We start from the raw sequence: 15,220 nt of genomic DNA, 5'->3' as shown, positions 1-15,220 counted from the left end.
CGAGCAGACCTAATGTATTCAATATGGACCAGTTATTTTCAGTTTTTGATTTTAAACCAAAATCTACTTAATTGTAAACTTACAGCCGAATTCATAAAAAATAAAAAAGACTTTAACTGCTTTATAAATCGAAAATTTGTATGAAAATGTCACTTTATAAAGCCATTACTTTTTAGGTTTTTACTAAAGTTTGGGTTTCAAAATTATTTACCCCCTTCGACATTCTGTAATGATGTAAACAGAATTTTTTTCCTTTCACATTGATGGTATTTTGTAATATTCATGAAATTTTTTATATATCTGTTTGTTGCCGGGTTACCCTGCAGGCAAAACGCGAACTAGTGAATAAAATTTCTAGTTTCGTACTAGATCTTTATCACCAAAAACGAACCGGTCCGATGGTAACTAGATCCCCACCAGATCAAAATTAGCGAAATATGGAACTTTTAAAAAACTATTTTATTTCACGTTTTCCATTATTTAGAAATCTATATGTATGGTGACGAATTTAGAACTAGTTCGTAACTATCGAAAAAACGAGGCCTTGTTTACTTTACATAGATATATATTTGGCGGCTGTTACGTTCAAATACGCTTTCATTCTGCACTTCGCAGATGCTTTTTCATAGTTTGGTAATACAAAACAAAAATTTGGGTTAACATTTTAACATCGAGCACCTCTGCAAACTGAGCTACAGCCAAAGTTATGTAAACGTACATTTCTTAGAATCATTCAAGCAAATTTAATTTCAAATTGAAAACACATTTCTTTGAAAATCATCTAAAATCGCACACACGGAAGAACCGAAAAGATGAAAAATCATGATAATTTTCTCTTTTGTCTGTCGATTTTAGATTTTAGAACTGGTTTGGTACTATAGAATTTAGGACTACTTCGAAACTATTGAAAGGGTATGCAGCGGGGGGCAATTGACCGTTCCTAAGACATCGCCATATTAAATTCGCCAGTTATTTTCATGCAAAAGAGATTTATCGCGAACCAGTACTAATTCAAAAAGTATTAGAAAAGATAACTGTTCGTGACTCACAAAACCATCATAGTGAGTGTGCGTAAACATGAGCCAAAATCACTCACGCGCCCATCTCTAATGTGTACGTCTGCAACGCTGTCTGACTAGCGCGCTGAGTGAAGCACAGCAGCAGTGACAACAGCAACAGCAGTAACGCCCCCGTCACACTGAAGCGTTTGCACTAATATTTGAGTGCAACTTTATAAGACGTCATATATGTAGATACATATGTTTGTATGTAAATATTGCTATATCTGCATATCTGCATACAACTCTATTCATTTGTGTCTCGTTGTACTTTGAGGCTTTTGTTTATTTAGCTAAGCGCATGAAAAAGTGCGTTAGTTGGCGCATGACAAATGTTACCGTCATTGCAGCCACATGCGTCTGAGTGTGGCTATTTACATACATACACATGCACTCATATGTGTGGCTGTCCACAATTTGAGTGGGCAACAATTTGTTTGCATCGTTGCCATTCCCTTCACATGCAGCGCTTACAACCCATAACTTATCCATCTGCATATCGTCGTTTGCCGTTTGTCGTTTGTCCCTTTTATGCGTGCTGTCGCTTTGCCATACGCCTGTGCGCCCGTCAGTTTGTCACACCTCTATCGCAGCTCTCGAATCTGTCTGGCAATGCGTCTGCCTTACAATTTGAAGTGTAATTGTCGCTGCAGTTGTTGTCATTAGATGGCGTCACTTACGCGCCACACTTACAAGTGTGGCTCTATGTGGCGGCTGCCTCCGCCCTCTACATCCTCCAGCGTTTGCTCTATAGCGCGCCCAGCCACCCCCGCGCATACTCTTTTTGCTATCAGTCTGCACTAGTTCGGCTGTTTGTTTGCTATTCGTTACTCGGCCAGTCAGCCGTCAGTCACGATGTGTTGGCGCTAAGTGCACTTTAAGCGCGACTGGCACACACATTCTTTGCATTTATTCTTGTTGTTGCCGTTCACATTGCGGTTGTATGTACATACATAGTTGCTGCTGCTGATCTTGTTAGCAACATGTATGCGTCGTGTTGCACAAATGAGTGCACATTAATGTTTTTTTTGCTTTGCTATATAGTTTTAGTTTTGTTTTTCGGTTTGTTTTTAATGTGTTCATTATAATTTTTGAAGTAGACATTTGATTTGTTGCTGACCGTGATGTTGAGTAGTGTTGTTGCACTGGCGCTTGTCGCGACTGAAAAAGTTGCTTGATGCTTTTAGTTATTTGTTGTGCTATTTTTAAGAAATACTAGGCCTGATTTACTTGCCTGCATAACTCTGTGTCAATTTGTTGAAAATATATTTTCCCTGCGTTTAAATTAATGCGTGTAGTATTTATATCCTACTACCTATTTACCTACTACCTATTTAGTATTTATGTAAATGCTGGCAAAGGGGGCACTTATGAAGAAGTATATTTGAGTACATTGAGCAGATTGTGGATACGTAGTATTATTAAGTTAAAACGGCATATGAAATATTCGTTTTGGTTTTGTTGAATTTTTTTTATACATTATGTATATGAATAGAAAATATTAATAATTAGCAATAGAGAAGGAGACCCACATTAACTACAATCATATGTGCCATTAGCTTATAAACGTATGCCATGACGTGTACCTGCTATGACCATCGGTCACTACTCTGATTAATTTTTATTTCGTTTTATATTGCAGAAATATGTATTACTTTTAATATTAGCTTAGGTCTCCGTTTTAGTATTCGAGTTCGTGCTCGTTTTCGCATTATATTGGTGTTCGGAGTTGTGCGTAAGTTAGCTCAATTCGACTTTTCAAACAGATGGCAACCCTCCTAAATATGGTTCCGAAATAAAACCCTTTTAAAAACATTTAATTTGATACAATTTTTTAATAGTTATTTTAACTTATTAAATAATTAGAGCATACCTTTTTAAACAGGTGGCAACCCTCTTTAATATTCTAACTGTTGAAAAACGAAATTCAACCTAATTCATCAGTTACTTAAAATATGTATCACAATGTTAGACGAAAAAGATTTACGATTTTTGTTGGATAATAGCTTTGAAAAGGATTTCCACCTGTATGAAAAGTCCAATTTTTTTAACTTATACCCAAGTTTTATGAAATATTAAAATATGAGTATCTATTGAAAGAAATTGAGAAAACTTAAGTTTGAAAATATCTTTGATTAGGCTTGCCACCTTTTCGAAAAGTCATACAGATCTAACTGAGTTTAAATGTACCCAGCAAGCATTGAGGTTAGTTATCGATTTGAGAATGATTGGGGAACTAGCCACATTCTCCAATCTCAAACGTTAGAGAACGACGCAAAAAACTATTGAGAATCATAGCGATCTCCAATCGAATTCTAATATTGATCTCTAATGGTATTCGAACGTGAATTTCAAACTGCTGTTTTGCTTTATTAAACAAAATGCTTTGTTTGTAAAATTTGTATTAAATGTATTTGCAATAAAATAATGAATTATTTAAACTTAAAAATAATTTATGATTAATTCATTTGGAATATTGCTTATTTACATTTATTCGAATTTGCGTCGTTTCTCTCATCGTTCTCGAATCTAATTCTAATGTAGTTCTCTAACTTCGTCATCGACTCGAGAACGACTAGAGAATTACCCTAGTTATCTATTGTAGAAATCAAACTAAAGACGTTGGTGTAGATGTGCGAAAAGATTTTTATTTTTTGAAGTCACAACTTTTTTAATCGGTACAGGGTGGTCACAAACGGCTGCACGGATTTAGATGAATTATTGCACTCGGATCGCTTATAACGTTGACTAACATTCAAAAGAGTTTCTAGGTTTTTGGAACTCAGTTTTGGGCATTTTAACGTCATGAAAGTTTACTATGCAATAGCTTTTCAACTCATTGTTAGTTTTTGAATGCCACTTTGTCAATATCTTACAAAATTTTAACACTTTTTTATTCTCGAATTTAATTGGAAGTGTTTTGTCTTTCAAATCTAGTTTATTACGGCTCGCTGCTTACTAGCTTCGCTTTAAAATAAAAATGGATTAAAATCTTTCAATCGTAAAATATATTTAGGACATGTTTTAAAATACAACTTAACTTAACATTTCTGCTATGTTATTGCAGTATTTTCCTCCGTCTCAGACTTCTAAATTTGTCTCGCATTAATTAAAAATCAGTAATAAGACTTCACTTAATCCCCAAGCGACGCGCCAAGTAGTTGTATGCTCATCCATTCAATGGTAGAAAGAAACACCTTAGCGCAACTGCACTCATTCTTTAGACATCTTCAATTTTTTCCTATTCCATTTTTGAAGCATTCATAGCCAACAGTGCGTATACGCAACATTCAAGTAGCGCGACAATTTGTTTACTCATTCGTCTGTGTGCTTTTTGTCAGAGTGCGCTTGCAATACAATGAGTGCGTAAATAGCCGACACATAACATATAAATACAAATACATACATATATGTATATGTGCAAATTAATTACTAAGCACAAATACAAAGGTAAACCAACGCTATATAACTACACTGGCAGTTAAAGTAAGAAAAGCTTTTACCTGTATTACGTACAAAAAATGGGTGCAAGAAGCAAGCAAATCAAATATAAAAAAAATATGTATGTATGTGTACAGACAAATGCACCTACTTACAAACAAGTGAACACGCACTTATTAACTAACTACATATGCATGCACTTACGTGTTAAAGAGCACATCGAACTCAGGACTAAGGGCTTACGCACGCACCAGAAATGAGAGCAAAGCGGCTGAGTGGCTGGCTGACTATTTACGTAGCTGCTATGTTTGTATGAATGTATGTATGTATGTGAGCCTTGCCGCCGCCAGTTTGATTCAAACTAATAAGCCGAGCACAAGCTTTGCCGTCATAAGTGCCATTTAAGGGCTTTTCTATAAAAGGGGTGTATATCCGCTTACATGCAAGTGTGCGAACACGACCGGCTGACTCACTGCCTCAGAGCTTATGTGTGTAAGTAAATGTACATATACATATATAGACGTAACCGTATTTGTCTTTGTAGATGTTTTCACCCCTTTTGGTAGGTGTACTCATAGTGTGCTTAGCCAGTGCAGAAAGCGTCTGTAGTTGAGGCGCGTCATCGAGGTTATTCAACTGCCTCGAAACTTTTCCCCAATGCATGTAAGCGTTCAAGTGGAACACATGCATACGAATGGCATGTGAGTGCATCAGGGCATATATTCTGTGCGTTTTTCATTGCACCTTTTGTACTTTTCCATGCTTTTCCGCTTGTGCTTTTCCAGAAACTTTTTCTCCTATATACTACATAGTGCGAATGAATGAATGCACCTTCCTCTTGTCTGTCTCACTTATCCAGTATTTTTGTAACTGATTCGAAATTTTATTTATTCACATTTTATTGATTTTTACTGGCTTTTCATGCTCGTTTACATATAGACACGCAAACATATTCAACAATAGTTCACAAATATTGACAACTAATGATTTTGCGTCAGCCTTCAGTCCGTTGGGCTAAGGTTTAGTTTTGTGCGTAATTTTATGCCGCCTTACCTGTTTTAAGTGATGATGAGATACATACCTTTTTTTGTTTAGTTTAAATTTGTGTTTATAAGTGGGTGTAAAGCTATTTGCTTTTGTGCTGCAGTGGAAGTAAATACATATTTTTAACTGCGTAAACAAAGTTGAGAGACCTCTCTTTAATATTTGCCTCCCAACTGCACAATCGGATTCCTTAGAGAGAAAAAACGTTATAAAAATTTAATTGGATTTATCATTAATACATTGCTAATACTTCGAAACTTAGTGAAAAGCGTAGGCGGTTTTATATTGAGGTATATGCATAATTAAAGGCTACTAAGAATTTTAGTAATTAAGGGTAAAAAAGGCGTTGGCTACAGGTATATCATAATGTGTAAATATCTGTGCACGACTTGGCCAACCGTTAGACGATTCAGCTACTTACACAAATAAATTAGGTTACAAATTAAACAATTATTTCATTTAATATGTTTGTTTTTGGTTATTGGCCTTCGAATTATAAACTAAGATAATTTTTCTTTATTAAGCTCAAGGCTTAGCAAATAAATAAAACCAGGGACCGTAACAGTTACAACCTTTACTAAAAAAAATCGCTCTTTAACCATTATTTTTTGACTTAAAAGTTTTCAAAATTACAATTATTTTCCAAATAATCTGCAAATAGCAGTTATTTTTGATTTTTAAATTATACATTTTAGATAACAGTTATTGAAGACTTTTATTTATAAAAGTCAGTGACTAATTTTTATTGATGACTTTTGTAAATAAAAGTCTTCTATAACTTATATCTAGGACATATACTATAAAAATCAAAAATAGCTGTTCCTTACAGATTATTTAGATAAAAATCAAAAATATTTTTTTTTAAGTTTGCAAAAAATTACAAATAAAAATTTGTTTTCTGATTTTATTCTCGGTGAAAAAAAATCGATTGGTTGGTGTCACTTAGTTGTGGAACATTTCCTTCATAGTGAGCTTTTCAAGGATAGCTTTCATCAATAACTGTTGTGTTCGGTCCCTGAATAAAACTTCAAGTTTTAGTTTTATTAATTTTTATTGTCGATATTTCGACCTCAATCGGAGGCCATCTTCAAGAACTCGGTTGATCCAGGCAATAACAGATAATCAAACTAAATTTTGGATTATTCTTTATTTGCTGGCCTTCGAGCTTACTAAATTTTATTTAATTTTAATTCATTTTGTCATGTGCATTGTATCAGTACATGATTTTTTTCATAACAACTTCGCGAATAATTCAAAAACTAGTTGCGAAATGATCAAGCACTAGTCTCAAACGTATATTGAATGGAGTATTTTTAAGGGGATCCGAAAAAATTGCAAACTTGTCCTGAAAGCATCTCGAATAAGTCTTAAAACGGCCCTCAAATGGTCCCTTATTAGTCGCAACACGATACCGATGTAGTCCCGAAATGATCCTGAAATAACCGGGTATTAGCCCGAGCCTGTCCTGAAATTGTCCTCAAAAGGTCCAGAAAATGGTACAGAACCAGTACAAAAATGGCAAACTAGTCATGAGCTAGTCTCGAAATAGTCCTGAAGAGGTTCCGAAATGGACCTGAAATAATAATTATCTAGTACTAGGCCCGAAATAGGCTTGAAGTAGCCCTGAACTAGTCCAGAAATGTTCATTTGTATATACAAGAAGCAATTATGTACAGATTTTCTGCTGGGTTGAGCAAAAAGCAGTTAAAATTTTTTTAAGTGACCAACGCAGATTTTGCCTATACCGAGAGCTATGCTGTCTACACGTAAAACACGAACGCTTGCTTAATTTGGCTTGATAAGTGATTTATTGTGGAATCCAGCTTAACTAAAAATTAATTCTGTCTAAGAGTTCGGTTTATATAGAAATGAAAAATTGGATCTGTGAGTCATTACTTCGCACACGCAAACAATTTGCTATGTAGGCAATAATATCTAAGTGCTCAATAGTAGGTAGTAATATTTTCATTTCATTTGTTGGTGCATTTTCTTGTTCCTGCGTCATTACGTCCCTTTGAGCTATATATTCATATATGTATGTTAGCTTGCGATTTTATTTATTTTCAAATTAAAATTTTACTAAATTTTGGTTTTCTCCTTTTGCAGGTATGTATCAAATCATCCTTCTTAATGGCATTCTTCTAAGTAAGTACATATTAAAAATATATAAGTATATTTTAGGATGATGTTTTTTGTTTGTGGTAGAAATACATAACTTGACCTTTTTTAGGGATAATTTATCACTGGGGTTCACAAATAAAATTAATTAATTGAGAATTGACAGTTGATTGGTTGAGCGAGTTCAAAAAGGAAATGCTGCTATTATTTCTATAAAACATTTTTTGGATTGAGTCGGCTGAAATCATTAGTTACTTTGTCGATGTTTGGAAATTTGTCAAGAAAATTGTATGAGCAAATTTCGAAGGCGATTTCAAGGGAGAAAATTTATTATTTCTATAAAAAACAGCTTTAGCATTTGCCGCATCATAATTCGTTTCCATTTTTGTTGCCCTGTGCTATTAGATTAGATTCGTCTTTCTGTAAATTTAGTGAAGCGCCTGAACCAAACAAATGACTGAAACTACTTGTCGAATTAACGTTGCTCTGCTCTTTCGTTTGTTTGTCAATATGTCACGTTTTTAAAGCGTTTAATACATTTTGTCGTTCCCTCTAATGAAATTTCATATCTCGAGCGATATATGCTTTCATGCATGTACATTAGCGTGGTCCACAAATGCATGTAAAAAATGTAAATCCCTAATTTTAATGCTTCCACCCCCTAGTACTGTGCTCATTAGCGTACACAAGGGATGGGTTTTGGGGTTCAAACCCCCACCCCCCCTAAAGCTAATGACCTCAAATACGAACTGTATCTTAAAGCTAAGAATCCAGCTCTCAAGAAAAATCACAAGAAATATTTTTTATTATTTCTGTTGAAAAAGAACTTCCCTTTCGCTGTAAATTTTCTTGAAGAAATAAATATATGAGCATTTTTCTTGAGAAATGCAAACTGATTTAAGAAATTTTGGTAAAGGATTTAAGAAATTTCTTGTGCGTAATTTTATGTACATATATGATTTTTTCGCTTTTCTTGAGAGCTATTAAATGTTTAAAAAGCACCATCTCCATCGAAAACCAGCAGCAAGATTCCCAGCATTTGCTACAGCTGATTTTGATCGCCAAAAATCTCCAAAAGAATAGCAGGAACGCCTAAAAACACGCAACATTTAGTTACATGCCAGACTAAGCCGATTAGTTACACATTACAGCTATTACTTTTCGCTTCAGTATACTTTTAGGCCCACTGCTTTTCATTTAGAGAATTATTGCGACGAAAATTTAGCGTAGCGACCAGAAATCGAGGAAATCGATCATTAAAACTCTTTTTTTAATTTTCTTATTACTTTTGAAAGTTGAGCGCATCCTGTGTTTATAGAACTTTTTATTAAACAAGTAATTTTTAAGCAAAAAACACAACCAACTTCAATTCTCATATATAAATTTAGGAATACCGTTAATTTTTTTATGATCCAATGATCGCATCTAAACGAAATTACGGGACGACCCATGAGGTACCATCTTTCCGAAAAAAAAAGAAATTGAAATCGGTTCACGTGGTCCAAAGTTATGCGGTAGCATACATAAAAAAAGAAAAAAATATTTTGACGAATTAATAACCTCCCTCTTTTTTGGAGTCGGTTTAAAATGTTTCAGTTCCTTGTTAATTTCATGTAATAAAGTGCAATTTATTAAATTTTAAAAGGTTTATTTTTTTATTACATACTGTACATAAAGCTTGCACAAATGTATTTTAAAGAGCATATTATCTGAAGCAAATTTCAGAAGTATAAACCCCTCCCAAAATATATTCCTGGGTGCGCCCCTGACTGTGCTACATATATTGAAAAAAGATTGCCCCTGTGTTTTTATTTCGCTCAAAGCGCTCATGTTTTGCTGGTGTTTTATATGCAAACAAATTTTTTTTAATAATAATTTTTAAAACGGTATAGAATTCCGAAAAATCAATATTTTTCTATCGAAAAGCTTTGTTTCTTCAGAAGACTTTCAGTAATTATACCCAATAGTTTCTTTTACCATTTTTTAATCTAGGGACCTATACAAAAAGTCACTTAAAAAGGGTAAATTAACAATTGAAGAGAAATAAAGTTTTTTGCTCCAAAAATAGTGATGATCTAGAATACATTTTAATGAAAAATAGTTTTTTCTTCACATAAAATACATGAAAATTTTGTAACGATTTGAGAGACCTTTAATAATTTTTTGATTTCAAAATAAAACACAGGGATGTAATTTTCGCTATGTTTAGAACAATCCTAGTGGGTGAGAGGAACAAAATTCCGACTTTAATATTTTTTTGGACCAATTTAATGTATACAAACTCTTCAAACTGGCCAAGGTAGCCGATGACGAGTTCTGCTGGATGGAATACAAGGAAGTACTTAAGGAATACAAGAAAGAGATTCGTAAATGCAAGCGGGAGTCGTGGAAGAGCTTCTGCGGCGAATTAGAAAAAACAACCGAGGTAGCCAGGCTAAGGAAATTGCTATCCAATAACCCGACTAATCCAAGGTTACTACGTAAAAAATGTGGAGAGTGGACTGGAAGCAGTGAGGACTCACTGGAAGACCTAGTCAACACACACTTTCCGGGGTGTACAGACAGCATAGATCTGCAACTTCTAGGAGATAGCGTGGAAAATGTCCCCCGGACATCATAACGGAAGAAAAAATACGGTGGGCAATCGATGGCTTCGGGCCGTTTAAGTCCCCATGTACAGACGGTATCTTTCCAGCCATGATGCAAAAAATTTCCGCAGTGCTGACACCATACTTGAAAACAATATACGAGGGATGTTTAAGACTAAACTATGTGCCTGTCCTTTGGAGAGAGGCGAGGGTCGTATTCATACCGAAGGCGGGCAAGGGAAATCCCCTCTATTCGAAAGAATACAGACCAATTAGTCTAACTTCATTCCTTCTAAAGACGCTCGAAAAGATTCTGGACGCCTACATCAGAGATAAGCTGCCGTCGGCCAGCATATCAAAGGCGCAGCATGCCTACACGAAGGGTAGATCCACTGAGACTGCACTTCACTCACTAACCGCGGTAATAGAAAAAGCTCTGGAGCATAAAGAATATGCCCTAGGGGTCTTTCTGGACATAAGTGGGGCATTTAATAATGTCTCCTATGAGGCAATAATGGAAAGCCTAGAAGCAGCCCAGGTAGAGTCTGCCATCCTACTATGGATAAAAAGCCTGCTGAGCTGCAGGAAAATTAAGGCGGAGTGGAACGGAGCCAGGTTGCTCAGACTAGCGCATAGAGGAACTCCTCAGGGTGGTGTTCTGTCACCACTCCTGTGGCTACTCGTAGCGAATGAGCTTCTGGGAAAATTCGAAGGGAAAGCACCCAGACTAATTGCCTATGCGGACGATATAGCTATAGTTGTTACGGGGAAATTCCTAGACACCATCAGTAACGTAATGGAAAGCGCTCTAAGGGTCGTACATCGATGGGCGACAACAGTCAACTTAGAGGTAAATGCTGACAAAACGGATGCGGTACTGTTCACAAGAAGGTACAAAATCCCCGCGTGGAAACCCCCGAGGCTCAACGGGGCGGAGCTATCAATCAAGGATCACACCAAGTACCTGGGAGTAATTTTGGACAGCAAACTGATGTGGAAGCTAAATGTGGAGGAAAGGGTGAAAAAGGCCAGTGGTGCCCTTTACGCATGTAAAAAGATGCTGGGTACCACATGGGGCCTATCCCCTGGCCTCATGCATTGGTGTTACACAGCGGTAGTTAAGCCGATATCGCTCTACGGTGCTCTTGTATGGTGGACCGCTGCAAACAAAATTTCGTATAGAAAACCATTGGAGCGATTACAGCGGCTCGCTGCACTGTGCATAACAGGAGCGCTAAGGACCACTCCAACGGCGGCACTTGAAAGGCTACTTGGCCTACCACCAATCGACATCGCGGTGGAGAGCACTGCAGCGAAATCCGCCACGAGATTGATGGCCTTAGGTGAATTCTCCGCAAGAACCTTCGGGCACAGCTCGATATGCAGGGGGATGGAGGACAAAATAGACCACATACCCCCACGCTTCATCTGGGGAAGAAGGTTTAAAGCTACGGTTAAGGAGGACGGATGGCGCATGAGCACGCGACCCGCCGGCGTAACGTATAACATCTACACGGATGGATCAAAAATGGCTGATGGAGTGGGCGCCGGAGTCTATTGCGCCGAGCTAGACCTCAGGCAACCCTTCAAGCTTCCAGAGTACTGCAGTATTTTCCAGGCGGAAGTCTTCGCTGTAGGGAAAGCTGCTGAGATAGCTAGCAACGCAGGAAATTATATAAAAAATATCAATATATATGTCGATAGCCAGGCGGCGATTAGGCCATAATCTCACATCGTATTGCGTCAGAAAATGTCCTTAGAAGCAGGGAAGCAGTATACAGGGCGGCCGAGAGTAAACGGCTGCATATATACTGGGTTCCAGGCCACAAGGGCATTTTAGGCAACGAAATAGCTGATGAGATTGCCAAAAGTGCCATCCGTCTTGCTAGCGAACCAGTACGGGAAATACAAAAGTCGCTAAAAACGATCTACAATGAAATTTCCGAAAGAGCTGGGTGCCGGATCAGGGGGAGATGGAACGCATTAGCGACATGCAAAACCACCAAGATCATGTGCAATAGCAGCAAAGGAAACACCCATTTCTTGCTTACACGGTCACGTAGGGATTGCAGGACAGTTGTCGGCCTAATGACGGGCCACAACCTACTGGCATCCCACGCAAGCAGAATGGGCATTAGTAACAGTGACGCATGCAGGAAGTGCAGGGAGGAAGGCATGAGTGAGACGTTAGAACACCTCCTCTGTTTCTGTCCGGCCTTAGCTAGAAATCGTCTTAGTTATCTCGGAGCTTCGCAGTTTAAAGGACTAGAGGAGGTTTCAAAACTGGATATTAAGGCACTCTTGAACTTCGCAAAAAGCGTTGACGTCCTATACGACGACTACTTTAGACCGCAGTAAAACGGACCTCCATCTGGCACTACAAAGGACCAACGGGTCTATGTAAGGCGCATCAGCCGGCCAGTGTAACCTAACCTAACCTAATGTATACATACATATTTATGTGTTTAAGAATATGCATACATACATAGCGGGTACATACATAGGTAGTTTTACGTATGTATCTGCCTTTAAGCTTCATGAATTTGATTTGATTTTACACGAATGGGTAAGTCAATGGCATCCCTTTGTTTGTGTGGGCCTCCATTAGCGCAAATACCTACCAAAGCCAAAGTCACTAAAAAGAAGTTTATGCAGATACGCTAAATGCATAGTTATCCCATTAAAACATAAATCCAATCATTTTAACACACTTGCGGTGGCAACCGGGTGTCGGTGATATGGCCAAAAGATAGAGCATCCCCGACTTGATGTTCATGTTTTTGCGTTTTCCAATAAAAACATTTGCCTCCATCTTTATAAGGGCTGGACTGGTGGTCTAGGGCACCCTGTATTTGTCAATTTTCCTCATTACTTCAGAAACTCTGCCGAAAATCATTCGAATATAATTTTATGAAAATATACATAAGCTTTGCTTTGCAAGGTGATTTTCCGTCCCACTTGCTTTTCAGTAATTTGCATCTACACATTTTACCTACCCCATTTCATGCATGCTTTTGCAAACAAAAAACCTCGAAAAAATATAGTACCAAAAAAAATTCAATACAGTTTCTCGCATATGGCAACGCAAAATAAGCTAGCATTTGCGTAAAATTCCAGCAGCAAAATTGGGGTCAACACAAGTTGCCAGACAAAATACGCTTGCAAAGAAATGCACAAAAAACATATATTTACATTACTAAAAAAATGTATGTATATGCAAATTAAAAAATATATATAAATATATTTATGTACCTACATACATACAGTATTGGCCAATACAATAGCACCCCCATTTCAAAGTGATATTGTTTGCCACTCATGTTTATTTATTTATTTTTAAGAATTTTCAATTAAAATACAGTTCATTCTCTCACAAAACTCACATAAACTCAAGTTTAAAACTTTTTAAAAGACCGCAGAAAAGTGCAACAAATTTTCACCCTAATTTCAAACTTTTTTCTCAGAAGCGGTAGATTTTTTTTGAATGCACAGTTTTATAGCCCATTCAGTTTTAGTCTAATAATGTGCAAGTTTCAAGTGGCTAAAAATTACCGTTGATTTTTTAGAATTTTTTTCTCCGAGGATGTTGCGGGTTTCTGCCATATAAAAATAAATTGTGTTTAGTCGTTATATGAAAGCAAATGAGACAAAAAAAAATCTAAAAATTCAACGGTAATCTTTAGCGACTTGAAACTTCCACATTATTGGACAAAATTGAATGCGCTATAAAACTGTGTACTCAAAAAAATTCTAGAGCTTCTGAGAAAAAAGTTTGAAATTTAAGGGAAAGTTTGTTGCACTTTTTTGTGGTCTTTTAAAAAGTTTAAAACATTGGTTTATATGGGTTTTGTTAGAGAATGAACTGTATTTTAATTGAAAATTTTTGAAAACAAATAATTAAACATAAGTGGCCAACAATATCGCTTTGAAAGGGGGGTGCTATAGATATGTCCAATACTGTATGTACATGCATAAATATGCATGCTAGCGATAGCATAAAAAGAAAATTATTTGAATTTTTATAGCTACAACGCAAAATGACACATGCAAACAAACATTGAAAGAAATCAGGAAAAATGGGAAAATAAAACTTGTTACACGAGGTTCTTGTGAACAGACGCTTTTTAAGCATACGCATACATAATAACAAATTCCTATACTCGTATGTACATTAGAGTGGTCCAAAAACAGTAAAGTCGGAATCTTAATGTCGCCACCCGCAAGGATTGTTCTATACCGAAGTAAATAAACTCCTATTTTTTATTTTGAAATCAAGAAATATTAAAAAATTATTATTATTATTAAAAAATCTTTAAAATGCTTAAATAAATAATTGGGTATTGTTATTGAAAGTTTCCTGAAGGGAACCAGAGTTTTACGATCGAAAAATATTGATTTCCAAGAATTCTACACCATTTCTACGAAAAGTTGCTTTTCTGCCATATAAAATACATGGAAAACTTTGAGCACTTTGACCACTCCCTAAATATCTTTTGATTTCAAAATAAAAAAATAGGGGTATTATTTTTCCCCATGCATTTTTGGAACCACCCTATTGTACATAGTATGTCTGAGTGTTGTACACAACTTTTAATGGCCACTCGTAGTACTCGCAAAATGGAAAATACTGGATGAGACTAAACGCAGACCATAGAGCGAGAATGAATGAATGAATGAAGTGTTGCATAAAGCTGCAACTTAAGAACAGCCAGTCAGGCTGCGCTAAAAAACAAACAAAAAAACTGTAAAAAAAAATAAATGGAAGCATTGATGGCGTTAAGAATAACAACATATTAACATTTTTTAAAACAAAGAAAAAATATAGAATTCTCGTACAGCTTCTCAGTAGCTAAAAAAAAAAAAATAAAAACAAAGTGTAATATCCGGGAACTGTATGAAAGCAGTTGGCGTAAGGAGAAAGGATGCTTACATGTTGAGTAGCTTTGACGTTGAATGAGAGACCCAAACCCC

At 36.3% G+C, this 15,220-nt stretch overlaps 1 protein-coding gene across 1 annotated transcript in view; it reads left to right on the top strand.

The window, feature by feature from the left end:
• Positions 1-15,220, top strand: part of LOC118737447 — a gene marked incomplete in the record, with an annotated part of 206,049 nt that overhangs the window by 119,213 nt on the left and 71,616 nt on the right. Inside the window, 1 exon segment of the mRNA XM_036467942.1 lies at positions 7,650-7,688. Within this exon segment, the coding sequence (XP_036323835.1) occupies positions 7,650-7,688 (39 nt within the window).

This window comes from Rhagoletis pomonella, unplaced genomic scaffold (genome assembly GCF_013731165.1).
Source record: "Rhagoletis pomonella isolate Grant_MI unplaced genomic scaffold, Rhpom_1.0 Rhpom_scaffold_00004, whole genome shotgun sequence".
Taxonomy (NCBI): Eukaryota; Metazoa; Arthropoda; class Insecta; order Diptera; family Tephritidae; genus Rhagoletis; species Rhagoletis pomonella.
This window is presented reverse-complemented; position numbering and strand designations above follow the sequence as displayed.